Genomic DNA, 27,415 nt, shown 5'->3' with positions numbered 1-27,415 from the left:
GCGAGGGCTGCTGCAGCCACAGAGGGGCACGGAGGGCGGGCAGGTTTGGCCACGGCTCTCCCGCTGGTGGAGATGCACACAGTGTTAAACCCCGTCCCGTGCAAGGGCTGCAGCCGGGACAGCGGCCCAGGGGCACAGCTCCCTTCTTGCCCAGCAGCAAGGGGATGGATGGATGGAGGGACGCTGTCCTGGGTGGTTTTGGTCCCCTCAGCCCTTCCCAGCAGCTGGAGCTGCTGGGGCAGCCGGGGCTGAGGGTCTGGGACCCCCGGCCGAGCAGCACGGGAACCACGGGCGGTACCGGGAGAGCTGCCGGCGGCTCCTGTGGAGCCACGGGCGAGCCGCAGGCACAGCAGAGGGTCCCTCCCTGCTGCCGTGGGCTGCACTGCACCGCCCTCATCCCCCCTCGCCTCCATCACTGCCCGGCGCTTTCCGGCGGCCCCTGAGTCACAGAGCCTGGGAACGAGGGAGAAAAGCAGGACGGAGCCCAGCGCGACCCCGCATGCATCTCCCGCCTGAGTCACGGCTGAATCACAGCCCGGCGCTCAGACCCGGCGGCTCCGGCTGCCCACAGCTCCCCGGGCACGGCACTGCCCTGCTCCGAGCTTCCACAACGCGCTCCAACACAGCTCATGGCCCACCCTCACACGCAGTGCAGCTCCTGGGGTCACCACCACGTCCCCAGAGCAGGTCCCGAGCCCCCGCTGGCCCTGGCTCTGTCCCCTCCCATCGCTGCTCCGTGCGGAGCTCCGAGCCGCCTCCCTTCCCGCGTGTCCAGCTCCTCACAAATGTTCTTGGCATGTAAAACTGCGACGGTTCACGGGCTTCGGTCGCTTGTTTTCCAGATAATGCAACCCAAACCCTCCATTGCTCCCAAAACGGCATTTCCTCTGCTCCCCACCCACTCCCCTCTACCCTCTGGCCGCTCCAGCCCTGCTCCCAGCACAGCTCCCAACATCCATCCCTGACATCCATCCCCGACATCCATCCCGACATCCATCCCCGACCTCCATCCCGACATCCATCCCCAACATCCATCCCCGACCTCCATCCCGACATCCATCCCCGACATCCATCCCCAACCTCCATCCCGACATCCATCCCCAACATCCATCCCCGACCTCCATCCCGACATCCATCCCCAACATCCATCCCCGACATCCATCCCCGACCTCCATCCCGACATCCATCCCGACATCCATCCCCAACATCCATCCCCAACATCCATCCCTGACATCCATCCCTGACATCCATCCCTACATCCATCCCATCCTGCTGGGGTCTGGCAGCAGGGCCAGCGAGAAGCAGAGGCAGTCACAACCCCCAGAGCCCCGGGCCAGGGACACCTCGTGCCTGTCCTGAGTGGCCCGAAGGGGAGCGGCGCAGGGGGACTCACCCTCAGCGGGTTCTCCCGGTCCAGGACGATCACCCTGCGGTTGACCGTGGGCAGCAGCCGCTCCAGGATCACCTGGGTGTGCTTCTTCACCTGTGCCTGCAAGGTAAGGGGCGTCAGGGCCATGGCAGGGTGTGTCCCAGCTGTGGGACGTGTCCCAGCATGGTGTGGCACAGCATGGCTCATTCCAGGGCTGGTGGCATCAGGGTGGCGAGACGGGAATGATCCAGAGCTGGAACCACAGCAAGGCAATGTGCTCCAGCATAAAAAATATGGGATTTGGGATCTCTGTACAGCTCAGCCCTGTACACCTCCCTGGCAAAGTGGGCACCTGGCTGGGGACAGTGGGGACAGCCGAGGATGGCTGAGGATGATGAGGATGCTGCACTGGTTTCAGGCAGGAAAAGGTGGGTTCAGCTCTCATGGTGGTGAAGCAAGAGCAGAACCCTCCCCCAAAAGCGTCCCACCAAGATCTCCATAAAAGCTGCTTCAGGTTTTAAAGTTAAAATGAGACATTTTACCACAATTTCCGAGCTTTCCATCCCATTCCTGGGCTTCCTGGTGCTGTGGGGATTAAAGAACCACCTGACCCTCCCAGGACACAGTGTCCAACTCAGCTCCCACAGCGCCAGTCCTGCACTGCAGGTGGGACACCTGAACCTCCAAAGGGCCCCTGAAAGGAACCCCAGAGCAGCCAGGAAGGGCAGGAACAGAGGAAGGCTCCTGAAGAGCCAGAGCACAGAGCCCTGTGCGTCCCCAAAACCTTGTGTGGCTGCAGGGACACTCACCAGCTCCACGTCCCCACGGTCCTTGTGCCGCGCTCGCAGCTTCTCTGCTCTCTGCAATCACCAGAAACAGGGCTGAGACCCCCAGGAATGGCCCCAGCCCACCCAGGCAGGCCACACTTGGGCAGGTGGGTGCCCACCCTGTCTCTGCTTCATGTTTGAGACCATCACTCTTCATTTTGGAGGGTGATACTGCCCAGGGGCTGACTGGCAATTGATGACCAGCTGTCTTCCTCCCTGCCCTCACCTTCCTCCCAGCCCTCACTTTCTTCCTCCCTGCCCTCACCTTCCTCGCAGCTCTGCAGAGCTGGTGATGCCCCCACCACCAGAGTCATCCCTGAGCCTGGAAGTCCCTTCCCCACTCTGGTGGGCAACCCACCAGAAGCCCACTGAGGTGGAAAGCATGAGGATTTTCTCCACTCTGGGTGTGTTTCTGCTGGCGTGGTGACACCCACAGTCCCCTGGCTGACTGCAGTGAACCCTGAACACATCCTGGCCAGGAACTGGTGCTTAACCCTGCTCAGAGGGGTTTGGTCAGGTCACTGCCCCGTTGATTCCTGGTTTACCTTCTGGGCCTGGTACAGCACTTCCAGGATGCTGCTGAGCAGCTCGATGCAGGACTCCTCCTCCTCCCCTGCCTGGATCAGCTCCTGCAGGATGGGCAGGGCCGTCTGCAGCACCAGCTCCCGGCACTCTGAGGGGGACAAGGGGACACGGGCATGAGGGAATTGTCCCCGTCTGTGGGGCCACCCCGGGCATGAGGCAGAGGATGCCTGCCCAGGGACTCGTCCCCACGCTGTGCCGTGGCCTCTGGGTGAGCCCAGCAGGGGCAGTGCCAGCGGGACCCCTCTCACCGTGGGACTGGAAGGCTCTGCTGCTGGAAATGTGAGTCAGGGACTGCAGCTTCTGCTTCAGCAGGCGCTGGGGCAGCAGGTTCCCCACAAAGTCCCGCAGTACGGCCCTGCAGTCAAACCAGGAGCTCCAGGTTCTGCTGGGTGGGGGGAGCCCCTCAATGGGGCAGAGCCGTGTGGGGCAGGACGGTCCCACAGGGCAGCTGTGCCCACCACAGACACCCAGCAGGCAAATCCTGCCTGAATTCCCAAAATGAACCCAGCTGGGGCTGAGTTCTCCGGCTCAGCCCCTGCCCAAGTGCAGGCAGCTGCTAAAACCGAGCAGAACTCTCCCAATTTTTGCACTGGGAAGGGGATCAGGAGGTGATCCTGCCTGCCCTCGCCCTCAGCTCTGTGCTGGGTGTGGGGACAGAGGTGGCTGTGGCATGACACGGGCTGGGCTTGGCGGGGGCACAGGGACCCTACCCCAGAGCAGAGGAGTCAAAGATCCCGCACACGTCCTCGAGGATGGAGGGCAGGTACTTCAGGGCTGCTCCCTGCAGAGACACACGAGAGCTGCCTTCAGCCAGGGCTCACACCAGCACCCTCTGGGAGGCCGTGGGTGCAGAGTGGAGCCCCATCCCACCCCCACCCAGCTCTGCTTCCCTCAACCCCCTGTGCCTGGTCCTGGATGCAGGGAATGAGGCCAGGACAGATCCGGGATGGGGGGCAATCCCCAGGAACCCTTCCCAGATTTTCTCTGCACACTTCAGCACACGAGTGGCCACGACAGCGTCTGCCCAGTGCCACCGAGCTGCTGACCCCACCCCACACCGCAGCCCCAGAGCAGCGAGGGGTTTGGGGTGCCAGGGTGCACGAGGAGGGGACCCTGGGGACAGCGAGGCAGCGCACGGGTGGCAGCTCCTTCTGACACCACGGGATGGACAGTGTCACCCCAAAAACAAACACAGACAGTGCCACCTCGGCATGGGGACAGCCAGTGCCACCCTCCCACCACGCCCCAGAGCTGAGCCCCGTGCCCCACCTGGGAGAGCAGCGTGGGACCCTCCAGCGGGGACTCCATCAGCTGGTTAAGGGCGAGGAAGAACCGCTGCAGGGAGCGCTGGAACTCGGCCACCTCCTTCCCCTCGTAGAGCCTGCGGTGGCCAGGGTCACCGTGCTGTCACTGCACTGCCACTGTGCCACACACCTCCCCTGGCAGTGCCAGCCTCTGCCCGGGGGTCACTGCCATCCCAGTTAATTAACTGGTCCATGATCCATGGCTGGATCTAGTGGTGAGTCCTGGCACTGGCACAGCCCTGGCACTGGCACAGCCCTTGGCACAGCCACAGCCCCACCATGTCCACAGACCCACTCACAAAACCCCTTTTTTTCTTTTAAAAAAGCGCCTCTTTTCCATGATTCTGCAGCCCCAAACCCTCTCAAAGCAGTTCAGCACCGTCCCACTTGAGCAGGAGCCTCCTGAGCCCTCCAGCCCCCCTCAGCAGCTGGACCAGAGCGAACTGAATGAGGGGATTTCAGCCACGGGATGTGCAAAGCTGCAGGGAAACTGCAAAGCTGAGGTGTGATCACAGGAATAAATTCACTGTGTGAGGTGATTCCCCCATCACTGACACCAAGCAGTGGCAGGAAAAATTATCCAGCCACCAGCTATGTAAGGAAATCCTGGAATTATGGACTGGTTTGGGCTGGGAGGGCCATGGGTTGCTCCAAGCTCTGTACAGCTTGGCTTCAAAATCCGTGAGGACAATGAGCACTGGCAGGGAAAGTTTTTCTGCCCTCGGTGGTGGCTGAAAAGCAGAAGCAGCGAGAGGAACCAGCAAGGAGGAAGCAGCAAGGGACACATGTCACCACGGTGCCATCGGGGCCCCTGAGGGGACACAGGGAGGGGTCCCAAGGTGGAGGACAGGGCCCTCAGTCACCCTTGCAGCTACCTGGGCTCCTCAGAGGAGCTGCAGGCACTGCTCATCCAGCTCCAGCAGCAGCACAGGCAATCCCAGACCAGGCAATCTGCAGCAACTGCTCTAATTACAACCCAATTCCTGTCGATTACAGCCTGTACAAATTGCAGCACGTTCAGAGCACTTAGAGGATCTGAGGAGCCCGTGTTATTGCATGTTGAGATTGCTGAGATAAAGGGAAGCTATATAAAATCGCTAAATGTCCTCGGGGATGTCTCTGTTCCAGGCAAACTCATTCACGGGGCTGTTTGCAAACGCGCCGCGTAATTAATTTCTCCTGCCAGGAGCACTCTAAGCTGGGAATCTGCTCCGTGTCCTCGCCCAGGAGGAAGAGACAGGTGTGGGGTGAGATGTTCTGGAGCACCACAGAGCCCTGGAGCGCCCCGGAGCCACGGATGGGACACCGGGAAGGGATGGAAGCGGCGAGGACAGGCAGGGCTCAATCACACGGTTAACACCGAGTGGTGCAAAGTGAGATGTGACAGTCCCTGGGGGCACAGGGACCCCAGCACAGCTCCTCACTGCAATGGGAGCACCCACAGGGATATCCTGACACATCCTGGGCTTGGGGTGGAGGAGGCAAAGCCCTCATTCCCTCAAAAACAGCTGCCTGCCGAGCCACGGCACCAGGGAATGGGGCGATCCCGCTGCTTTTGGTGCCAGGCAGTGCGACCCCGGGCAGGGGGCCCTGGCCGTGTGTGGGGGGGGTCCCTCACTGCCCACCTCACTGCCCACCTCACTGCCCGCCTCCCTGCCCGCCTCACTGCCTGCTGTGCCCTCAGGACACTTCAGTTTTCGGTGCTGCATACGTGGAACGAAAGAGGAACGCCAGCCGTCCTTTGTGGTCGCGTTCTGACTTCCTCCCCTCCCACGCCGGCCCGGAGGAGGAGTGTTTGTCCCCTCACCCAGACTGGGATGTGACCCCCGTGCCCACAGGGAACAAGTGAAAGCAGCCTGAGGGCACTCTGGAGGTGCCTGTGGGTACCTCGACCTTTAGCCCGTTCCTCTGCTCATCACAGCATCACAGCAGGGGCTGCTTTGGGAGGCAGCTCACAGAACTTCCAGCTGCATCCCCTGCTCTGGGCAGGGACACCTCCCACTGACCCTAACTGGGCTCCAGGAAACCTCCCCAGCACCGTACCAGGCACGCAGGGCCACAGACTGCCCGGGGCATTCTGCCATCCCCACTGTGGGAGGATTTTAAGAGCTCATTGGAAACCCCCTGTCAGGGGTGGCTGGGGCAGAGGTCACTGTGGGGCAGGGTCACTGTGGGGCATTGCCGGGCATTTGGGGTGGCTGCAGAGCTCTCCTGCCCCGAGGTGGACAGCACTGCCCACCCCACCAGCAGACCACCATTGCCCAGCACCATCCAGAGGATGGCATGAAGCTGAAAACTGCCAGGATCCTCGAGGAGAGGATTCACAGCCATGGAGGAGCCTTGCCTGGGGGCCAGCCAACAGAGCAGCACCCCAGGAGCGGTGGGTGCCAACCTGGGTGCCACAGCAGCCAGACCCAGGTGGGTTGAGCTGCCGCTGCCACAACCCCAGGGCTGAAAATGGCAGTGACAATGGCACTGACACCGCTCCCACAGCACAGGGACCTCCCTCCCACAGACCCCAGAGCCAGGCTCCATCAGGGTGCTGCCACACGGCACTGGGGGCACTGGGAGCACTGGGGGCACTGGGAGCACTTACTGGACGAAGAGGTGGCGGGAGCGGACGATGAACTTGAAGATGTACTCCAGGGCCTTGAAGGTGCGCGGGAGGGGCTCGCAGGAATCCCCCCGGCCCGCCTGCTCCACGTACTGCGTCAGCACCAACAGCAGCTTCCTGCGGGGTGGAGTATCCATGGGCCTGTCAGCACTGTTCCTGCCTGTACCTGCCGTCTCAGCCCCATCCTGGCTGTCCCAGCCCTGTCCCTGTCTGTACCCACTGTCCCAGCTCTGTCCTGGCTGTCCCAGCCCTGTCCCTGTCTGTACCCGCTGTCCCAGCCCCATCCTGGCTGTCTCAGCCTGTCCCTACCTGTACCTGCCATCCCAGCCCCATCCTGGCTGTCCCAGCCCTGTCCCTGCCCGTGCCCACCGTCCCATCCCCATTCCAGCTGTCCCAGCCTGTCCCTGTCTGTGCCCGCCATCCCAGCCCCATCCTGGCTGTCCCAACCCCATCCTGGCTGTCCCAGCCCCATTCCAGCTGTCCCAGCCCTGTTCCTGCCTGTGACCATAATCCCAGCCCTGTCCTGGCTGTCCCAGCCCCATCCTGGCTGTCCCACCCTGTCCCTCCCCATGCCCACTGTCCCAGCCCCATTCCAGCTGTCCCAGCCCTGTCCCTGCCTGTACCTGCCATCCCAGCCCCATCCTGGCTGTCCCAGCTCTGTCCTGGCTGTCCCAGCCCTGTCCCTCCCCATGCCCGCTGTCCCAGCCCTGTCCCTCCCCGTGCCCGCTGTCCCAGCCCCATCCTGGCTGTCCCAGCCCCATCCTGGCTGTCCCAGCCCTGTCCCGGCTGTCCCAGCCTGTCCCTCCCCGTGCCATGACCCCCAGGGACACACTTGTAGGCGAGCGTGGCGCTGAAGTGCTGGCGGATGTAGGCCTCCAGGACTGTGTTGAAATGCTGGAACTTTCTGTCAGCCACCAGCGTCACGATGAAAACCTGAGGGCAGCAGGCAGGGGCACGGCTCGGCGTGGGCAGGGCAAGAGCCACCCTGAGCCCACCCTGCCCTGGTCTCATCATTCTTGTCTTGGTGTGGGAGAAACACCTTTGAATCTGGTTGGGATTGTCCCCCAGAGGGACAGTGTCCCTCAGAACACAGCCCTGACCCGGGCTGGGTCACTCAGAGCAGCAAACCCCATTGCCCCAGTCCAACCAGTGCCCAGCCTGCACTGGGGGGGCTCAGAGCCACACGGGTTCTGCTCACCAGGGCGTCAAACACGAGGGTGTCATAGACATCTGTCTCCGAGTGCTCCATCATGATGGAGAACAGGGCATCCAGTGTGTCCTGCAAGAACTGGGGGAACATCAGGGCTGTGAGGGCTCGAGTTCTGACCCCAGCATTGCCCAAGACCCCGCTGCTGGCCATGGGGGGTGCAGGGACCAGGGAGGGAGGGAGGGAAGCAAATCCTGGCTGTACCTTGATGACCTCGCCTCCATCCACGTTCATCAGCTTCTGGAGGTTCCCACGGAGCAGGCTGGGCTTGGAGCGCCACTTCAGCAGCCCCAGCAGGTTCACTGGGCAGGAGGATGGGGCAGTCAGCACTGACCACCCACGGGCAGACCCCAGTGTTACCAACCCCCAGCTCCCCCATCCCATCCTGGAGCAGCCAGAACCACTGCTCAGTGCTGAAATCCCCTCATGCCAGGGCTGTAAAGCACAAACTTTAAATAGGTCGTGGCTGTGGGCGACACAATTGTGCTGCAGGAAGGGAATTAACGGAGCAGCCTCATCCCTGACCCCTCCACACTGAACCACAGCGCCCTGGGCCCTGCAGCCACGTGTCACCGTGTGTCACATCCCCACACAAGGCCATGTCCCCTGAGCCCCCTGCACTGCAGAGCAGGATGAGCCATTCCCATCTTCGCAGATGGTGGGAGGAGAGCCCAGCACTCCCAGCACTTCCCTGGCCAAGGGGGGACGTGCTAGGGCCAAGGGGGCACAGATGCTCTGAGCTGCCCTGACCTGTGCAGGGCTGGAAACTCCCCTGAGCTAACCCAGGAATGGGAGTTAAACCACAGAGCTCCAATTCCCACCTCAGTGTCGAAGGAAGGTCATGGACCCTCCAGCAGCCATGTTCAAGTGGGAATTCCACTCGCTGCTGCTCCTCTGCAGTGGGTGCCAGCCCCCCAAAACACCCTGATGGAGCTGATCTCCCCAGCGTCGGCCAAACAGTGACTGAGCACTCACTGCTCCCACTGTTCTCGCCTCGCTGTCCCAGTGTGATGGACACTGAGAGCCAAACACTGGTGGGAGTGCGATCCGGTGGGCAGGAACACCACCAGGGAGGGGACACAGCCAGGTCCTGGTGAGCAGGGGACACAGCCAGGTCCTGGCGACCAGGACTCACCGTTCTGGGTCAGCTTGGTGGAGCAGACGAGCGTGGAGATCTGGAAGCTGTCCCGGGTGGACACGGCCAAACCCGAGGGGGCCCCGCTCACGCGGAAGGAGGAGCCCGAGAGGAGCCTGGACTCCGACAGGTTCCGCTCCGAGGGCAGCGACAGGTACGCGCTGGCGTCCTCCAGCTTCTTGCTGTCACCCTGCAGGGCACAGCACGGGTCACAGCTGGAGCCCCGGGGGACAGGGTTGGCCCCCTGTGTGCCCAGGGGCTCAGTCCTGACCCCACGGCTCGTGGCTGCCACCACACAGCAACCTCGTCCCACCCCTCTGGCTCCCCCACACTGATCCCACAAATCCCCTGGGGAGATCCACAGGGACCCTGCTCAGCTGGGAAAATCGGCTAAGGGAGACACCAAACCCCAGCCCGTGTCACACAGTGGGGACAGGACAAGAGGCAGGGGGAGCAGAGTGACCAAGAGGAGTCTGAGCTGGGAGTTAAACACGCCTGGGCACTGCTGCAGGGATGGAGGTGCCGTGGGACACCAGGACACTGACACGGAGCAGGACAACACCCAGTGTCCAGGACAGCCTGCCCCACACCATCACTGTCACCCTACGCCTCCCACCTCTGTGGGCATGCCAGGGCCTCCACAGCCACAAACCAGCCTGTTTCTGTGTCCTCTAAGCTGAAAATGTGGCATCCAGGAGGACTCACTGGGGTGACTCTGGGTGACCTTCCCTGCTCGTTGGGACGTGGGGGATGATCAGAGCCAGCCAGCCGGGCTGAAGCTCACAGACACCCACCCCTCCCTGCCTGCAGCCTCGCAGGGTGAAACCCCTCCAGCTGAAGGTCGGATGGAGGTGACAGAGATGTTTGATGTTTGCTTTTCCCCTCCAGGACACTTGCTACCAGCACCCAACACACAGGAGCCCTGCACTCCTTCCCAGGGGTGAGCCCATGCAGGGAAAACTGGCTGGAGCTCAGACCAGCCTGAGATCAAGAGGTCTGAGCAGCTAAAAGCTTTCACTCCCATTCCCCTGGCAAGCAGGGATAAAAAGATAAAATAGCTTCTGCCTCCCAGAGTCCAGCCCCTGTGTCTGCCGGGAAGAGCCGGGCTCAGGCAGGGAGAGGACGGAGCAGCGCAGGACGTGGTGGTTCAGGAGGGCAGGGACAGCTCTCTGAGAGGAACACGGACCAGCAGGGAGGTGTGGGGGGTTTGTTCTCCTAGCAGGGCAGCGTGGGAGGTTTGATCTCACTGCCACAGCCAGCACTGGCACGTCCCAAAGGTGCCCAACGCTCCTGCTGTGGAGGGGACAGTCCCCAGAGAGCCAGGGACCAGAGCCAGTGCCGGGGGCCACGGCAGCAGTCAAAGAATTTGGGTCTTTTGCCCAAAAATAAAGCAGAGAGAAGGGACAGAATAATGATTTCAAGTGTGCAGGAGCCTCAGGGAGGAACAGCGTGGTCTGTTCCCGTCCTGGGCTGCCGCAGCAGGCAGGAGCAGGTCGGCTCATCCCAAAAAAACTCAGGGAGGGACATGGCTCTGCCTGGAGAAACTGTGGTCACGTTGCCAAAATCAGAGAACCCTGCCATGCAGCAGCCCAGGGGCGGGGAGCAGGTGACCCCCAGGGACACTGGAGCTCCGTGGCCAGGCAGGGACCCCGGGAGGTGTCAACACACAGGGAAGAGCCCTGAGCTCGCCCTGGCAGAGGGACCGGCTTGTGCCCCCCACTCCTCTGGGCACAGGAGCCCCAGTCCAGGGAGGGGACACCAGGTAAGGGGGCAGCGCCTTCAGGGCCCCTTCACATTGGAGCTGAGTGCGTTTTTCCCACATGAGCAGCGATGTTCCCTCCCCTCCGCTCTCTCGGAGCTGGTGAAATCAGGTGAAGCGCAGCCACACCACGGGGACGTTCCCTCCCCGTCACAAACGCTCAGATCACCTTTTCCCAAACACAACTTGTCATTCCAAAGGAGCAGCGCGGGGATTGGAGCACACCGTGAGCGGGGAGCCCCCGCCACCAAGGACAGCGAGGGCGGCAGGGAGGCACCGCCAACCCTCAGGGGCTTTGGGAACTTTCCACCAGCGCAGTGGCTCAGGCAGGGACTGGGATCCCTGCCCCAGAAGTGCTGCTGTCCCACAGCCCCCCCACTTCGGGGGGCTCTGGGTCCCCCCATACCTTGTACAGCACCAGGTCGTGCTCCCCATCCCGCAGCGTGGTTCCATCGGGGCGCATCAGCCGCACGAAGGCCATGGAGAAAATCCGCTCGCTGCGGTCCTTGGCTGGGGGCACACAGGGTGAGGGGAGGGTTGGAGGGGACAGGGACACACCTCCAGGCTGGGAGGAAGGCCTGGAGCGAGGGACACTCACAGTCGCTGGAGGAGCGGTGGCGGAAGGTGAACCTCAGGTGGGTCCTGTGCACATCCTCGATGGGCACAGCAATCTGGGTGGGGAGGTGTGCCCAGGTGAGGGCAGGGGGCACGGGCTGAGCCCCCACCTGGGCAGTGTCCCTCTGTGCCTGGGAAAGGGCTGTGCCGCTGCTGCAACCCCACATCCCCCCCAATCAACCACTGAGGCTGAACTGGGCGCACTGGGATGGGGACAGGGCTGCAGGGCCCATTCCCAGGACCACCCTCCCCAGTGCTGGCCGTGCTGGGTGTCCATCCAGGGGTCATGCTGTGACCCTGGCAGCACCTCCATTGTCCCCGAGACGGGACCAAGGGCCGCCCCCCAAAATGCCAGCCCTGCAGCAGCAGAGTCCTGTGGCACAGGAGGAGTGACGGCCACAGCCCTGTCCCATCACAGCCCCTGTGCTCTGGAGCTCCCCACACCTTCAGCGTCTCCATCCAGCGCTGGTGCCGCTGCTGGTAGTACACAACAGAGCGGTAGTGGCTGGTGGGGCTGTCCCCTGCTCCCGCGTGGATCACGTTCTGCCGGGAGGAGACACCTCGGGATCAGCCCAAATGGCCTCGCAGAGAGGGATAATTCCCGTCCCAGCCAGCCCCGGTCCCTCCCCAAACCCGCCTGGCCACACCTTCCTAAGCGCCATCCCCTCCATCTCGCTGGTGCCACCTCTGAGGGGACACACGGCCCTCCCCGGGGACATCGGGGCTTGGCCCTGTGGTGGAGGTGGAGGATGCATCCCTGGACCAGCCCAGATGGGCCCTCGGCAATTCCAGGAGCCAGATAAGAACTGATGCGGGAACACCAGGAGAGAGGCAAGAGCCAGCCTGGGGAGGTGACACTTGGCTCTGACCCCTCCTGCCAGCCCCTGGCTCCTTCCCCCCTGCCTGTGCTGGGGATGGAAGCCCGGGGACACTGGGCATGGCCACGGGGTCTGGTTGTCCCCAGGAGAGAACGATTTTCTCTCTATCCCTTCACAGCACTTTCCCATATCTTTATTCTACTCCCAGATCTCTATTCCAGCCGGTTTTGCTACTGGAGCTGCTGCTCCACTCGAAGGGAGGTGACACAGGGGACACCTGCCATACCCGAGAAGAGGTGACACAGGGGACACCTGCCATACCCGAGGGGAGGTGACACAGGGGACACCTGCCATACCTGCACCACATTTCCCGCCTCGTCGCAGACACACACGGTCACCTCCACGTTCTTCTGCGTCTTCTTGTTGCCCTTGTCGAACTCGCCCTGCACCAGTGTCAGGTAGATGTCGTTCCTGACGTCACCTGGGGGGACAGTCCCGTCAGCCAGGTCCTGGCAGCACGCTGGCACCCCCAGGAACCGCCAGGCTTGTCCCCCCCACACTTGCCTGGCATGATGACCTCCGGGTAGCCCAGCTTGCGAGCCACGGCCGTGCTGCGGTCCACCAGGTGCGGGTGGTCCTTCCTCACCTGGCTCAGGTCTCCCCACAGCATCTTCAGGGACACCCAGAGCCCTGCAGGGACCACAGCAATTTCTCAAGGGGTGACAGCAAGAGCTTGGGGGAGCCAGAGCCACCAGGGGCCACAGCAAGTCCTTGACACTGCAGGGACAGCTTCATGTGACAAGCAGATGGCCCAGGAAGGGGTCTCGTGGCACAGAGTGGGCACAGGGGACACAGGGGGACACACCTTGTCCCTTGTGGTTGATGTCCTTCCCCTCCACCGCCTTCCGGATCATATTGTGAAGGAAATCACCATCAGCAGCCACCCTGGAAAAGCCACATTTAGGGGAAAAGCCTTTTCTTTTTGATCCTTGCACCTCTTGTCCCCTGGCAGCTGGTGTCCCCACGCCAGCCAGGCCCTGGGGAGCTGCTCCCTGCCCCCCAGCACTCTCCCACCCACGGGGCTCACAGGTGCACGGGGATGAAGTGCTGCTTGTCCTCGTCGCTGTCACACATCCCCTTGGTGATGTCGGTGATGTCCATCACTGCAGTGACACAGAGGTGGCAGGGGTGGCACCCCCAGAACAGGATCGTTGGGGGAGGTGAAGGCAGGGCTGGACCGGGGACACCTCAGCAGCGCTGTGCTGGGGGTCCCCTGTGCCAGGACACTGCGGGTGAGGTGTCCCCTGGGCAGGGACAGCCCGGTGGGGACAGTGTGGGCAGGCAGGGACATCACAGAGCCTGGTGTGGTGGCTGGGGGGTGCCAGGGTGGTGGCACAGGAATCCCTGGGGGTCTGCACGGAGCCCACCCGCACCTGAGATGCCGAAGGGGCGGCGCAGGCCGGTGCTGAGCTTGCGGCTGTGGCTGTCCCGCAGGTCCATGCGGCCCACGCGGATGATCTGGCACACCAGGAACAGCCGCTCCCGCTTCAGGTCGGCACTGCCCAGGTCCTGCGGGACAGCGGCCGTGTCACCCCACCGCAAGGGACGTGCCAGCGCCAGCGCTGGGTGATCACGGGGTGCCCGGGGGGACCCAGTGGGTGCAGAGGGTGCCCTGCACTGTGGGGACAATGGGGACACAGCCCCGCTGCCCCGGGGGCTTCTGTGCACCCCAGGGCTCCCAAGGCCCAGGGATGGTGACAATGCCAGAACCGATGGTCCCAACGGGTCACCCTAGACCAGGCAGTTTGGCAAGCGGGGGGCAACCTGGCATGGTGTAAGGACCTCAGGGTGTCCCTGTACCCGCCCTGGAGGCACTGTGGAGGGGATGGGGTCCCTCCGGTGCTGTCCCTGCGCCAAAACCTCCCAGCGGCGCTAAGCAGAGCGTGGGGACACGCGGGGACATCAGCAGCGAGCCGAGCAGAGGGCAGAGATGGGCGAGAGCCGGGGGACGGCAGCGGAGCCGAAGTGCTGATGCTGCTCATTAACATTGATTTTCTCGGCTCATTTGCATATCGATGGCTCCGCGGCGTCCCGGGGGTCAGCGCTGCGCTGCAGCCAAAGCGCTGAGTCAGCGGGAGCCGAGGGCCGTGGGACGAGCGGGGACGGGGCACCCCGGGACCCCCAGCACCGGGAGGGGACCCCGGAACCCCCAGCACCGAGAGGGGACCCCCAGCACCGAGAGGGGACCCCCAGAACCGGGAGGGGGCCCCGAGGGGCGGCGCCAGGGCGGGCGTCTGCGAAGGGGCTGGGGGTACCCGAGCAGGGGGACTGGTGGGGGTTCGGCCTCTCGCGGGGGGACACGGAGCACCCGAAATGCTGCAGGCGGGGGCAGATCTGTAGGAGGGGGCGGCGGGTTCCGCCGGGCTCTGGCTCACCGTGAACACGACCTTGAGGTTGTTGAGCAGCTCGATGTCCTGGGGGACCCCGGTGCTGGCCCAGCGGATCACGTAGTTCTCGCTGCGGGGCGGGTGATGGTTGAGGTGGGCACGGGGACGGCGGAGCCCCCCCAGCTCCCACCGCACAGACCCCTCAGCCCACCGGTGTCCCCAACTGTGGCACAGGCACTGGCACAGCCTGGCTGTCCCCAGTCACCGCACTGGTCACCTCACCAGTGCCCGGGGCAGGACGGGCTGTCCCAGGGGATGTGGCCATGACAAACCCTCCCGCTCTGGAGAAGCCCTTTAGGAAGGGCCGGGGCCCTTCCCCCTGTGACAGCCGCTGGGTCCTTCTGGGCTGGGCAGGATGGGCAGCAGGATGGGGGGAATGCCACAGGGAGCAGCAGGACAAGCAGGTGCAGGGTGTGTCCCATCCCCCGGGCCCACACCTGATGATGCGCTGCTCGCCAGGGTCGTAGAGGGCCATGAAGAGCTGCGCCTCCTCCCCGATGTGGCAGACGAAGTTGCGGACGCAGAGGTAGAGGTTGTGAGAGGGCGAAGCAGCCCCGTGGCTGCCATGGCCCGGTGCTCTCTGCTGCGGGCTCTGGGGGACACGAGGTGGCTCAGCCGCACAGCTCAGCCCCTGTCACATCCCCGGGCACAGGGGACAGCAGGCTCCGGGTGCAGGGCCAGCAGCGGCCTCACCGTCTCCTCCTGGATGCGCTGGGTGAGGGTCTGTGCCGCCCTCTTGTGCGCCTGGAAGAGGCTGATGACGCTGGTCCTGTCGGGGTCCAGGATGTTCTCGTCCTCATCCCGCACCACCAGGTCCAGAGCAAGGATCCTGCAGGGGCCGGGATGGGCTGAGGCAGGGCAGGGGGCACACGGGCCTGTGTCCCCACCAGCACTCACTTGTCCTTGCACAGGGTCTGAGGGGGCGGGACGGATCCGACTGGGAAAGGGGACGGGAGCTGGCAGCACCAGGAACATTCCTGTCCCAGCCATAGCCCTTAGCCAGGTGGCTCGTGCAGCTGGTGGCACTCTTACTGTCCCCAGCCATCACGGGACAGCCAGCTGGGCTGATGGGGACACAGGGACAGCCAGCCAGGACACCGGGGAGCACACCCGGGCACGGCACAGCCTGTGCCAGGGGCGGGTTGGAGGTCCCTGTGCCCTGTCCCCGCCCTCACTTGTTGCCGTAGTCCATCTTGCCGGTCACCTCCTTCCTGAGCCGCAGGAGCTGGTCCTTGGGCAGCGTCCCCGAGAGCAGCTGCAAGCGCTGCTCCATCAGCTCCTGCATCATCCTCTTCACCTGCCCGTACCGCTCCGTCTGCCCGGCCTGCAGCAGCACCCATGGGTGTCACCGGGGCCCCCCACGCCACTCCCAGATCCTCCCCCGGCACCCAGACCCTCGTCCCTCACCACATAGAGCTGCTTCCAGATGGTGGCCCACTCCCGCAGCGTGGTGGTGATCTCCTGCACCGTGGGCATCTCGGCGGGCACCGCGCTCTCCCCGGCCCTGGGGGAGGCACAGGGACCCCTGGAGCGCCCCAGCTCCGCAGGGACCCCGCACGGGGCAGAAGGTGGAGCCCTCCGCCCCTGCCCGTGCCCCGTACCTACCCCCGGTGCTCCCCCACGGCGCCCTTCAGCCGGATCAGCGAGGCCGGGAAGATGCCCTGGGGGAACCGGAGCCATCAGCACTCCCGAGCTGGGAGCTGTCCCTCAGAGGGGCACAGCTGGAGGCTCCCAGTGCCACAGGGTGCCCAGCCTGCCGTGCCCCCTGCCCCCCTCGAGCCCAGCATCCCCCCAAAGCCACTGTCCATGCCCCCTCTGTCCCCTCAGACACCCAGCAGGGACAGGAAAAGCCACCAGCAGTGCCCGTCCTGCCTCCAGAACTGCAGCAGCCCCTCACCTACCCGGGCAGCCCTGTTCCGGAGCGAGTACCCGCAGTACCAGCCTGCGAGGGGAGGGGACATCGTCAGCCGGGCTGGGGGTCCTGGCCCCCACTGCAGGGACAAAGGAGGGCACAGGAACCCACGCTGGGGTGCACCCGGGGATCCCCCTTACCCTCGGAGGCCTGCAGGATGTGCACCATCTCCCCGATCTGCAGCGGGAGGTGATGCTCCTTGGTGCGCGGGAAGTTCCACACGGCTGTGGGAAGAGGGGCTGGGAGTTGGGATCCCCGGGGGGCCCTGTGCACCTGCACCCCACAGCCAGCCCCACACAGCACTCCAGCAGGCCCCGCTGAGCCCTGAGAGATGGGGCAGAGCCCCAGCCCCACAAACAGTGAGACCCCTGAGCACCCCGAGCCCACAGCCCAGGAGAGCCCCGGCACAGCCCGCACAGGGCCGGGCACAGCAGAAGCCCCCCCCCCTTTTGGCACTCAGGGGTCCCTTATGGGAACCCCCTGCCCGCCACCCACACCCTGGGAGTGGTGGTCCTGCTCCTGGCACAGGGAATGCGGGGAGACAAGTGCCAGCTGAGCCCCTGCCAGGGCTGGTGGCCCAGGGACGGGTCTGTCTGGGGACAGCGGAGCTGGTGGCAGGGGAGGGGGGAGGTGGGGACAGGAGCTCACTGGTGGCCAGCCACTTCCTGCCCGGCCGTGCTGCTGCTGTCCCTGTCACTGTTTTTGGCCCCAGGGACAGCTCTGGGGCAGGCAGCTGTGGTTTGGCCCCCAAACTGAGGGACAGTCCCTGCACCTGGGGGTCCCTCCTAGGACCACACCTGTGCCCACCCTGAGGCCCAGCCAGGGCCAGCTCATACTGCAGCACCCCCAGACCCACCCGACTCATGGGATCCCCCCATGCTGACCCTCACACCTTGGGGAACCGGGAGCCCCGAGGTCCCACAGGACCCCTCCCATCATCCTAAACTCCCCACCAACACCCTGAGCCAGCTGGGACCAGCAGCAGCTCAGCCCTCGCTCAGGTGCTGCCCAGGACCTTGCAGAAGCTCAGCCCTTGCTCCAGCACTGCAGAGAGTGCAAGGGAAGGGTGCAGGAAACGGCCCCACAAGAAACGGGAAGAAGCACAGGGCTGCCAGAGCCAGCAGAAGCTGGGGGTGCTGCAGGGAGTGGGGGTGCCCAGGGCTGGTGCAGGGCACGGGGAGCCCAAGCTGGGGGTGCTGCAGGGAGTGGGGGTGCCCAGGGCTTTGCCATCACCAACACCGAGGCAGCTGCAAAGCCCCAGCTGGAACCTACGGAAAATTATTGGGGTGTCTCAAGGCTCCCCCAGAACCTCAGCAAGGCTGAGCCCACACCCACAGCCTGGAGGGAAGCCAAGCCTCCACCCCAGTGCTGTGCCACCCCCAGCAGCACTGCTCCTGGCATGTGGGTCCTGCTGGCACCTGTCCTGCTCGGTCCCCTTCCCTGAGCACTCTGTCACCAGCCCTGCAGCCCCCTCTACCCCCGTTTGTTCCTGCACCACCTCCTCGCATCACCCCACAATGGAACCACTGCTGCCATCACCCAGCTGCCACCTCCAGAGCCGCCATGGGGGGATACCGTGGATGTCACCTCACCCCGAGCACCCCACCCTGCCAGCCCCGTGCCCCTCCAGCCGAGTGCAAACCCGCACAGGGCGCAGCACCCGCAGCCCCCACTCACCCACGCCGTACTTCTCCTTGGTGGGCAGCCAGGGCGCCATGGCCACCGGGCACCGGGGCCGTGCCGCGGAGACCGGGGCTCCGCAGGGCCGCTGCCGGTTCCTCCTGCCGCACTCCCCGTGTCACGTGTACCCCCGGCTTGTGAAACCTCCGCTTCCTCAGCGCCCCGAGCGCGGGGGTCCCACCCCACCACCCCACCTCTGCAGTGTGCTGGGGATGGAGCCCCCCACACCACCCACCCCAGGGGTCACCCCAAGATGGTTCTGGTGGCTGGAGTGACCAGATGTGGTGGCACAGTGATCCTGGGGGCTGGAGCCCCCAGGCAGCAGGACACGGGGCTGGAGCTGGGAGCTTGGAGTGCTCCAGCCTCACCGCACACGGGTGGGCCATGAGGCTCCCGCTGGCACTGCTGGGACGAGGTTTCTGCCATCGTGGCTGGCTCTGGTGTGTCCACATCTCCATCCCTCGGTGCACCAGGCCATGCCTGTCCAGCCCGGCGCTCCTGCAGCACCAGGAGGGCGCATGGAGCAGGGGCTCAGCACTCAGCAAGGGCTCAGCACCAGCCTCTTCCTTCCTCCTGCTGCCTGCACTCGTTCTGATGTCCGGCACCAGTGGGGGTCAGCCAGGCCCTCATGCTTCATGGCCACACTGCCCTGGGACCCTCGGAGCCCCCCCGAGTCCTGCTGCTGCTCCCACAGGCTGACACACGTCTGTCTCTCTCCATCAGCCCCCCGGAACCGGCACTCGGCTCCGTCCCTGCATCCTCACAATGTCCCCAAAGCCCCCTGCAAACTGAGCCCGCTCTGGGGTCACCCCTCTGCCCCAGCCCAGGACAGAGCCCCCGACCAAGAGCCGACCCTGAGAGAAGCCGAGAGCAAGGAGAGCCCCGCGGGAGAGGGAAAACGGGCGGGCACGGGACTGGGCACGGCGCGATCCCGCCGCGGCGCTCCGGTGTCACCGCCCGGCCGAGGTGAGGGCGGGACACGCAGGAGCTGGAGCGGCCACCGGAGCCCGGGATGTGCCGCCGGATCCCCGCCACTGCACGGACCTGCCCCGCCGGGGCTGAACAGAAGGAGATGTGCTACGGGCACCGGCGTGGCACGGGCACCGGCGTGCGGGCGTTGCCGGGGCTCCCGGAGAGCGGGAACGGCAGGCGTGACACTTCCCGCAGCCTCCGAGGCTCCCGGTTCCCGCAGTCCCGGGGCCAGCCGGCACCGCTCGGTCCCCACCCGGCTCTGCCCCGCGGCCCGGGCCGTTCGCCGGTCAGGGAGCTCCACCTGCCGGTCCCACCGGGAGCCGCCGCGGCCGCGGGAGCCGCTACGGATGCGAGGCGCCGGTACGGGATGTCCGGCATGGGGATGGCCGGCCGCGGTACGCCCAGTACGGGATGCCCCGCACCGGCAGCACCGCTATGACCGGCACCGTTACGAGATGCTCCGGTACGGGAGGACCGACACCGATGCGGGATGTCCGGCTCCGGTACAGCCGACAGCAATACAGGATGGCCCGCATGGGGATGCCCGGCACTGCTACGGCATGCACCGGTACAAGATTCCCGGTTCCGCTACGCCCAGTCCCGCACCGGGATGCCCAGATCCAGTACGGGATGCCCCGCACCGGCACCGAGATGTGCGGTACCAGGAAGCCCGGTCAGAATGGGCGCTGCGGGCGGGCTCGGAGCCGCACAGCGGAGCTGGCAGCGGCGGGGCGGGGGCACTGCCGGGGGCGCTGCCGGGGGCGCTGCCGGGGCGGGGCGGGGGCACTGCCGGGGGCGCTGCCGGGGCCCGCCCGCTCCGGTCCCGCCGCCACATCCGGGCCCCGCCCGGCGCGGGCGCTGATTGGCTGCCGCGGGCGGGGCACGTGACGGCGCGGGGGGCACGTGACCGTGTCCGCAGGCAGGGCCCGCGGTGGCGCGCGCAGGTGAGCGGCGGGACCGGAACCGGAACCGGGCCCGGAACCGGGGCCGCGGCCCGGGAGGGTGCGGGGGACCCGCCCCTCACCTGCCCCCGACCCACCGGCTCCGCTCCGCTGAGAGCCGGCCCGGTGCCGGTGCTCGGGTGCGCGGTCCGCACCGTCCCGTACAGGTGCTCCGCTGACCCGGTCCGGTCCGTGCCGTTCGGGACCGACCCTCCCGAAGTGTCCGCCCTGTCCCGCAACCCCTGTGCCCTGCCTCGGTCCGGTGCCCGCGCACAGCCCTGTCCGGTCTCCGCACTCTGCTCGACCCTGCGGGGCTCCCCCGGTGCCCCATCCCCTTTCCCCGGTTCCCCGCCCGCCCGCCGGTTCCCCGCCCGTTCTCCCGGTGCCCCACACTCCGCTCCTGTTCCTGGTCTCCCGTGTCACCCCTCCGCGCCTGTCCGTGCCCCGGTGCCCGCACCCCCGCCCGTGCCCGGTGCCCGCGGTGCCCTCCCCGCGGGACGGGACGTGGCACTGCGCTGCCCCGGGCTCCTTCCCGGGACGTAGGCGAGGGAGGGTCAGCGCCGGTGCCGCTCCACCCCCGCCCGCCCTCGCAGCTCCGGTGTCCCCGCCATGGCCGCCTACGGGGCGCCGGGCCCCCTGCCCGGGCCCAGCGGCGCCGGCTCCGCGCTGGAGGAGGAGGAGGAGGATGAAGAGCCGTCCCTGGGCTGCGACGGCGACCTGGAGGTGAACCCCTACGACGGGCTGCCCTTCTCCTCCCGGTACTACGAGCTGCTGCGGCAGCGGCGGGAGCTGCCGGTGTGGACCACCAAGTACAGCTTCATGGAGCACCTGGAGGGCAGCGGCGGCATCGTGCTGGTGTCCGGACCCCCGGGCACCGGCAAGAGCACGCAGGTGAGGCCAGGGGCAGCCGGGGTGCCCGGCCCCGCCGGGGCTGCCTGTGGATCCTCCCGGACGCCGGGGCAGCCCCCGAGCCGCGGGACACACGGACGGGCCCCGGGAACGTGGCACTGAGCCTGCGGGGCGGGCGGGCACCGGGATGTGCCGGGCTCCGGGCAGAGCACTGTCACGGGGGGTGGCACCGGGAGGGGGAACGGGCCTTCCTGGAGCGGGGCATGGTGCGGGGACAGCGGCGGGGCTGGGCGCCAAACCCCTCCCGGGTGCCCCGGGGAGCCGGTCCCGGCTGCCGGTGACACTCGGAGACGGCACCGGGCAGACTTTGACCGGGGAAGGGATTGCAGGAGCAGCCGCGGGGCCGGAATGGGCTGGGTCCCCGCAGGCTATCGGGGTGTTAGCCCTGGGTTCAACCAAATCACCTCCCTGGGTGTGACCTGCCGAGCTTCTGGGCTGGGCTGGCACTGCCGGGTTTGGGGAACAAAGCCCCTGCGTGGGCCCCAGGGCCGGTGTTTTTGGGTGCAGCACCCTGCCTGCAGTCCCTGCAGTGCCCTGGGGACACTGAGGCACAGGCACTGCTCGTGAGAGGGCTCAGAGGTGACAGGAGGAAGCAGGACTGTGGTCACTGGTGCCAAAGGGACATCTGCGTGGCCTTGGCACTGTCCCACACCGTCAGGCCAGGCACTGGTGATCCCTTCCCTGTCTCTCTGTGGCCTTTCCCAGGCCATTGTCCCGTGTCCCTAAGGCGAGGGCAGGGTCACAGTGTCCCACACCGGGGCAGGACGCTGCAGGTGTGGGGCCATGGCACTGCTGTTACAGCCCGTGGGGCTCAGAGGTGACAGTGGGGAGGGACCGTCCTGCCTGAGTTATGAGTGCCTCTGGAAAGCCCCTGGCCCTGCAGATCCTGCAGCCAGACCCGTGGGGAGGGTCCCTGTGCCCTTTGGAGGGGCACAGCAGGGAGGGGACAGTCCTGGAACCACGCCCTGTCCCCACAGATCCCTCAGTGGTGCGCCGAGTACGCCCTGTCCCTGCAGTTCGCCCACGGGCTGGTGGCCTGCACCCAGCCCCACAGCCTGGCCGCCCTCAGCCTGTCCCTGCGCGTGGCCGACGAGATGGACCTGAACCTGGGCCACGAGGTGGGCTACTGCGTGCCCCACGAGGACTGCTGCACCGCCGACACCATCCTCAGGTGCGGGAGGGGCCAGCCTGGCAGCACGGGCCCTAATCCCACTGAGCCCCGCCTGATCCCTTAATCCGGGCTGGCCTCGTGGGGAAATGGCACGGGCTGCTCTGGGGAGGGGGCAACGTGCTGGGGAGGGGGCAAAGCGTTGGGGAGGGGATGGCTGTGGGGAATAGGCTGCTCTGGGGAGGGGGCAAAGCGTTGGGGAGGGGGCTGCTATGGGGAGGGGCAAAACATTGGGGAGGGGGCTGCTGCGGGTAGAGGGCAAAGTGTTGGGGAGGGGGCTGCTATAGAGAAGGGGCTGCTGTGGGGAGGGGGCTGCTATGGGGAAGAAGCTGCTATGGGGAGGGGACAAAGCATTGGGGAGGGGGCTGCTATGAAGAGGAGGCTGCTGTGGGGAGGGGCAAAGCATTGGGTAGGGGTCTGCTGTGGGGCGAGGCTGCTATAGAGAAGGGACTGCTGTGGGGAGGGGGCTGCTATGGGGAGGGGACTGCTATAGAGAAGGGGCTGTTGTGGGGAGGAGGCTGCTATGGGAAGAGGGCTGCTGTGGGGAGGAGGCTGCTGTGGGAAAGAAGCTGCTCTGAGAAGGGGGCAAAGCATAGGGGAGGGGGCTGCTGTGGGGAGGGGGCTGCTCTAGAGAAGGGGGTGCTATGGTGAGGGGGCTGCTGTGGGGAGGGGGCTGCTATAGAGAAGGGGCTGCTATAGAGAAGGGGGTGCTATGGGGAGGGGGCTGCTGCTCCCCCCAGCCAGGGGTGGGCGCTGACGGGGCGGTTCTGCAGGTTCTGCTCGGACGAGATGCTGCTGCGGGAGATGACGTCGGACCCGCTGCTGCGGCAGTACGGGGTGGTGGTGCTGGACGAGGCGCAGGAGCGCACGGTGCCCACGGACGCGCTGCTGGGGCTGCTCAAGGATGTGCTGCGCCAGCGCCCGGCCCTGCGCCTCGTGGTGGTCACCTCGCCCGCCCTGGAGCCGCGGCTGCGCGCCTTCTGCGGGGACCCCCCCGTGGTGCGGGTCCCCGGGCGCGGCCCCCCGCCACAGCTGCTCCGCCAGGAGCCGCCGGCCCACGGCAGCGTGGCTGCCGCCTGTCAGGCCGTGCTGGACATCCACCGGCGCCAGGAGCCTGGCCACGTCCTCGTCTTCCTGGCCAGTGAGCAGGTGAGCTTGCAGGGGGACAGGGGAGGTTTGGGGTGTCCCTCTCAATGGGGAGCCCAAAGCATGGCAGGGGCAGCTGGGGTTAAACTGGGGGAGCTGGGACTGCTTTGCAGTGGGAGGTGCAGCACCCCGACCTGCGAGTGAGGACACTACTGGTGTCACTTGTGCCCCGTGTCCTCTTCCAGGAGATCTCCGAGTGCTGCGCTGCCATCCAGACAGAGGCCGTGGCGCTGAGCCCGGCGCTGGGCCCGCTGCTGGTGCTGCCGCTGCACCCCGGCGTGGGCCGCGCCGCCCAGCGCCTCTACGAGACGCCCGACGAGGGCCGGGAGCGGCGCGTCATTGTCACCCACCGCCTCGGGGACTCGTCCTTCTCGCTGGGCGCCGTGCGCTTCGTCATCGACTCGGGGCTGGAGCTGCGCAGTGTGAGCAGGACGGGCTGGGGCGCAGCGGGCTCTGCGACCCTCCCTGCTGTGATGTTCCAGCTGGGAGGAGGGGTCTGTCCCGGGGAGGTGGCAGTGGTGGCCCTACGCTGGCGGGTGAGGGGCCTTGGGGGGTGGCAGGAGTCCCCTGCAGTGTCCCACTCACGGCCTCCCGCAGGTGTACAACCCTCGCATCCGTGCCGAGTCCCAGGTGCTGCGGCCCATCAGCCGGAGCCAGGCTGAGTCACGCATGCAGCGAGCCGCTGGCAGCCCCCCAGGTGAGACCCCTGCTCCAGCAGCCCCCTCAGGATGCCCCTGACCAGCACCTGTCTCCCCTGCTTGTGCCACTGCCCTGTCCCTGTCCCACCTCGTGGCCTCTGTCCTGCAGGCACCTGCCTGCGCCTGTACTCGGAGGCCTTTGAGGAGCGCCTGCCCCCCAGCCCTGCGCCCCACGTCAGCGAGACCAGCCTGAGCCGCCTCGTGCTGCTGCTGAAGCGCCTGGACATCGCCGACATGGGCCAGTGCGACTTCCTTGACCGCCCAGGTAGAGCCCATGGGGGCTGGAGCAGAGGGGCACGACGGGGCAGCCATGGCTGCGGCCGTCACTGCGTCTCTGGAGAGGGACCGGGGGCCTGGCAGGCGCAGGAGAGACTGGGCAAAGCTGCCTGATGTCCCACACCAGCCCCCGAGTCGCTGATGCAAGCGCTGGAGGACCTGGACTACCTGGCAGCCCTGGATGACGACGGGAATCTGTCGGAGGTGGGGATCATCATGTCGGAGTTCCCGCTGGACCCGCAGCTGGCCAAGGCGCTCATCGCCTCCTGCGAGTTCGACTGCGTGGAGGAGATGGTCAGCCTGGCTGCCATGCTCACAGGTACCGTGTGGGGGGTCTGGGGTGCCCCCAGGAGCCAGCGCTGCCGGGGAGGTGCCGGGGCACCCAGTGACCCCTGCCCACCCCCAGCATCCCCCTGCTTCGTGCCCCTGTCCACGCACCTGGAGGAGGCCGTGGCGCTGCGCCGGCGGGCACTGCTGCACCCCAACGGGGACCACTTCACCCTCATCAACATCTTCAACGCCTTCCAGCAGCGTGAGTATGGGCAGGGGCTGGGGGCTTGCACCCCTGTGGGCATCCCACAGACCCCTCTGAGTACCCCCTGTATCCCCTGCTCCTCCTGGTGTCCCACACCCCCTCATGTGTCCCCTGCCCTGGAGCTGCATTCCTGACCCCATCCCAGCACCCAGCCTGGCTGGGGAGGATCTGGAGGGTCCCAGCTCTAGCGTGAGGGCTGTGCCCTCTGCTCGGTCCCTGTCACCGCTGTGTGAAGGGGTCACAGACACGGGGAGCAGCAGTGCTTCCATGGTCTCCAAGCCCCCAGTCCAGCGGGCTCTCTGCTCACATGTCCCTGTCCCCATGGCAGCACTGTCCAATCCCCACATGACTGCCCCAACTGTGCCTGTCACTGCCCCCGCTGTGCCATCCCTGTGCCCACATCACTGCCCCTGCTGTCCCATCCCTGTCCCCTCGTCACTGCCCCTGCTGTGCCATACCTGTCCCCACATCACTGCCCCACTGTGCCATGCCTGTCCCCACATCTCTGTCCCTCCTGCAGACGCGGGGGACGAGGGCTGGTGCCGGAAGCACGGGCTGTGTGCCGAGGCACTGCGCCTGGCGGGCACGGTGCGCGCCGAGCTGCTGGAGGTCATGCGCCGCATCGAGCTCCCGGTGTCCCCGCCCGCCTTCGGCTCCGACGCCAACGCCCTCAACATCCAGCGGGCCCTCATCTCCGGATACTTCCTCAAGGTGGGCCTGGGGGCTGCGGGGAGCTGCGGGGGAGCTGTGGGGATGTGCCAGCCAACCCCATTCCCTTGGGTCCCTCCCAGGTCGCCCGAGACATCGACGGCTCCGGCAACTACGTGATGCTGACGCACAAGCACGTGGCCCACCTGGCCCCCGCCTGCGGGTACCTGCTGCGGCCGCCCCCGCGCCGCCTGCCCCCCTGGGTGCTGTACCACGAGTTCACCATCTCTCAGGACAACTGCCTGCGCGTGGTCTCGGAGATCCAGCCCCAAATGTGAGGGCGCGGGGAGGGGCGGGTCCTCGCAGGGACTCCCTGTGGCTGGCTGACCCCACCCTGTGCCCCCAGGCTGGTGGAGTTGGCCCCGCAGTACTACCTGAGCAACCTGCCGCCCAGCGAGGGCCGGGACCTGCTGATGGAGCTGCGGGACAAGGTGGTGGCGGCAGAGGACGCGCCGGCAGAGCCGGGGCTGGCGGCGGCGGCCGGACGCGAGGATGAGCCGGGGGACGTCTGCGTCCTGCAGTGAACCGGAGCACCGGAGCCCCGCGGGGGGGCTGCCTGGGCTTGGCCATGACCCTGGGGACAGGGGAGCCCCGGGGAGGCCCCAGGGGGGCTGTGTGGCCGCAGGGGCTGTCCCAGGTCCCAGGGAGGCGCGGGCACTGCGTGGCACTGCCTCGGCGCCGCGCCGCAGTTGGTTGTGGGCCAGCGGCTGTGGGACCACCCTGGCACCTCAGAGCGTGGATTGGGGAGCGCTGGCCCCGGCCGGGGGAGTCGTGTGGGCTCTCCCCACTGGGCTCCTTCACCCCATCTTTCCCAGGGGTGCTGCGGGGCTGGAGGCATCGCCTTTCCTGCTCCCCCGGGGCCGAGGGGCCACGCACGGGTCCCTCCTGTATAAAGTTTTGTGACCTTTACTCCTGGCTTTGTGTCCATGATTGCAGCGAGGGGTCCAGCTGGGGGGGATCTATCCTGCCGAGGGACATCACCACAGAGGGGTCATGCTGGGGTGGGGTCCATTTTGCCAAGGGACATCACCACAGAGGGGTTCAGCCAGGATGGGCTCTGTTCTGCTGAGGGAGATCACCACAGAGGGGTCTGGCCAGGGTAGGCTCTGTCCCTGCTCCTCCCATCACCCAGGGATGGTTTGTCTGTGAGGCCTGGCTCCCCTCCCACCCTTGTTTTGGGTACCACGCTGGGGTCTCCACCGTGCTGAGGGCATCCCTGGCCTTTGCCTCAGGACTTCCCCCTGTGGTTGTGGTTCTTCTGCAGAAGCCAAGGGGAAGCTGCGGTCAGTGAGGTGGGGGCGAGCAGCCCCCGAACCTGCTGCTGGCACTGCTTCCCCCAGACAGGGCAGGGCATGGGGGCACCCCCGGGCAAGGGGCCCCATCCCTCCCTCCCTCCCTTCTTGTGGTCCCCTACAGTGCTACAGCCAGGGGCTGAGCTGCTGCATGAGGGCCTGGGGGGTCCCGGCTCCCCTCCCTGCCCCACAGCCCACGCACAGGGGCTTGGCTGTGCTCTGACTGGACGTCCCACCGCCCTGTCCTGGCCACAGTGCCTCAAAAGGTGAGAGCTGGGCTCCCCCGGCCTCCCCAGCCCCCACTTCCCCTTTGCTTTCTAGGAACTCCAGAAAGTACACAGCAGGGCACAGCAGTCCCCTCCCCAGGGTGGGGTCTGCTCTGTGTCCTCGACATGGGGCTGGTAAAGGGGCAGCTGGTGTCCATGGTGATCTCTGTCCCTGCGTCCTCCTCCCTGCACAGCATCCCTTGGGACACGCAGTGGCCCAAGGAGGGGAGTG

General features: G+C 66.2%; 2 protein-coding genes across 2 annotated transcripts in view; one reads left to right on the top strand and one right to left on the bottom strand.

Moving 5' to 3' along the window:
• LOC134552601 (dedicator of cytokinesis protein 2-like) overlaps positions 1-18,443 on the bottom strand; it is a 44,352-nt gene extending 25,909 nt beyond the window's left edge. Inside the window, exons 1-28 of the mRNA XM_063401331.1 lie at positions 18,270-18,443; positions 16,733-16,816; positions 16,582-16,622; positions 16,286-16,341; positions 16,088-16,184; positions 15,856-16,004; positions 15,374-15,509; positions 15,118-15,272; positions 14,669-14,750; positions 13,667-13,802; positions 13,321-13,396; positions 13,099-13,178; positions 12,798-12,923; positions 12,590-12,714; positions 11,860-11,958; positions 11,399-11,471; positions 11,207-11,310; positions 9,042-9,231; positions 8,111-8,208; positions 7,898-7,987; positions 7,532-7,632; positions 6,682-6,816; positions 4,051-4,162; positions 3,492-3,562; positions 3,030-3,136; positions 2,742-2,869; positions 2,179-2,229; positions 1,394-1,489 (exon numbers count right to left, since the gene is read on the bottom strand). Coding sequence (XP_063257401.1) covers positions 1,394-1,489; positions 2,179-2,229; positions 2,742-2,869; positions 3,030-3,136; positions 3,492-3,562; positions 4,051-4,162; positions 6,682-6,816; positions 7,532-7,632; positions 7,898-7,987; positions 8,111-8,208; positions 9,042-9,231; positions 11,207-11,310; positions 11,399-11,471; positions 11,860-11,958; positions 12,590-12,714; positions 12,798-12,923; positions 13,099-13,178; positions 13,321-13,396; positions 13,667-13,802; positions 14,669-14,750; positions 15,118-15,272; positions 15,374-15,509; positions 15,856-16,004; positions 16,088-16,184; positions 16,286-16,341; positions 16,582-16,622; positions 16,733-16,816; positions 18,270-18,309 — 2,838 coding nt within the window. The 5' untranslated portion in view covers positions 18,310-18,443. The remainder of the gene's footprint in view (positions 1-1,393; positions 1,490-2,178; positions 2,230-2,741; positions 2,870-3,029; positions 3,137-3,491; positions 3,563-4,050; positions 4,163-6,681; positions 6,817-7,531; positions 7,633-7,897; positions 7,988-8,110; positions 8,209-9,041; positions 9,232-11,206; positions 11,311-11,398; positions 11,472-11,859; positions 11,959-12,589; positions 12,715-12,797; positions 12,924-13,098; positions 13,179-13,320; positions 13,397-13,666; positions 13,803-14,668; positions 14,751-15,117; positions 15,273-15,373; positions 15,510-15,855; positions 16,005-16,087; positions 16,185-16,285; positions 16,342-16,581; positions 16,623-16,732; positions 16,817-18,269) is intronic.
• A 2,351-nt stretch (positions 18,444-20,794) lies between these two features.
• DQX1 (DEAQ-box RNA dependent ATPase 1) lies at positions 20,795-26,534 on the top strand. The gene is made up of 11 exons (XM_063401335.1): positions 20,795-21,076; positions 22,072-22,265; positions 23,036-23,411; positions 23,594-23,830; positions 24,006-24,105; positions 24,216-24,371; positions 24,510-24,701; positions 24,789-24,914; positions 25,438-25,628; positions 25,709-25,899; positions 25,972-26,534. Exons 1-11 carry the CDS (start codon positions 20,795-20,797, stop codon positions 26,147-26,149), a joined length of 2,223 nt encoding a protein of 740 aa, XP_063257405.1. The 3' UTR covers positions 26,150-26,534.
• Positions 26,535-27,415: the final 881 nt, after the last annotated feature.

This window comes from Prinia subflava, chromosome 7 (genome assembly GCF_021018805.1).
Source record: "Prinia subflava isolate CZ2003 ecotype Zambia chromosome 7, Cam_Psub_1.2, whole genome shotgun sequence".
NCBI classification, from domain to species: Eukaryota; Metazoa; Chordata; class Aves; order Passeriformes; family Cisticolidae; genus Prinia; species Prinia subflava.
The sequence above is the reverse complement of the archived record's forward strand: the minus strand, read 5'-3'. Positions and strand labels throughout refer to the sequence as shown.

Excerpts from the sequence above, each read along its gene's own strand:
- DQX1 (XM_063401335.1), top strand. The coding sequence starts at position 20,795 with ATGGCCGCCTACGGGGCGCCGGGCCCCCTGCCCGGGCCCAGCGGCGCC. Across the intron at positions 24,106-24,215 it reads AGCCGCTGGCAGCCCCCCAG|GCACCTGCCTGCGCCTGTAC; the intron begins GTGAGACCCCTG and ends TCTGTCCTGCAG. Across the intron at positions 25,629-25,708 it reads TCTCCGGATACTTCCTCAAG|GTCGCCCGAGACATCGACGG; the intron begins GTGGGCCTGGGG and ends GGTCCCTCCCAG.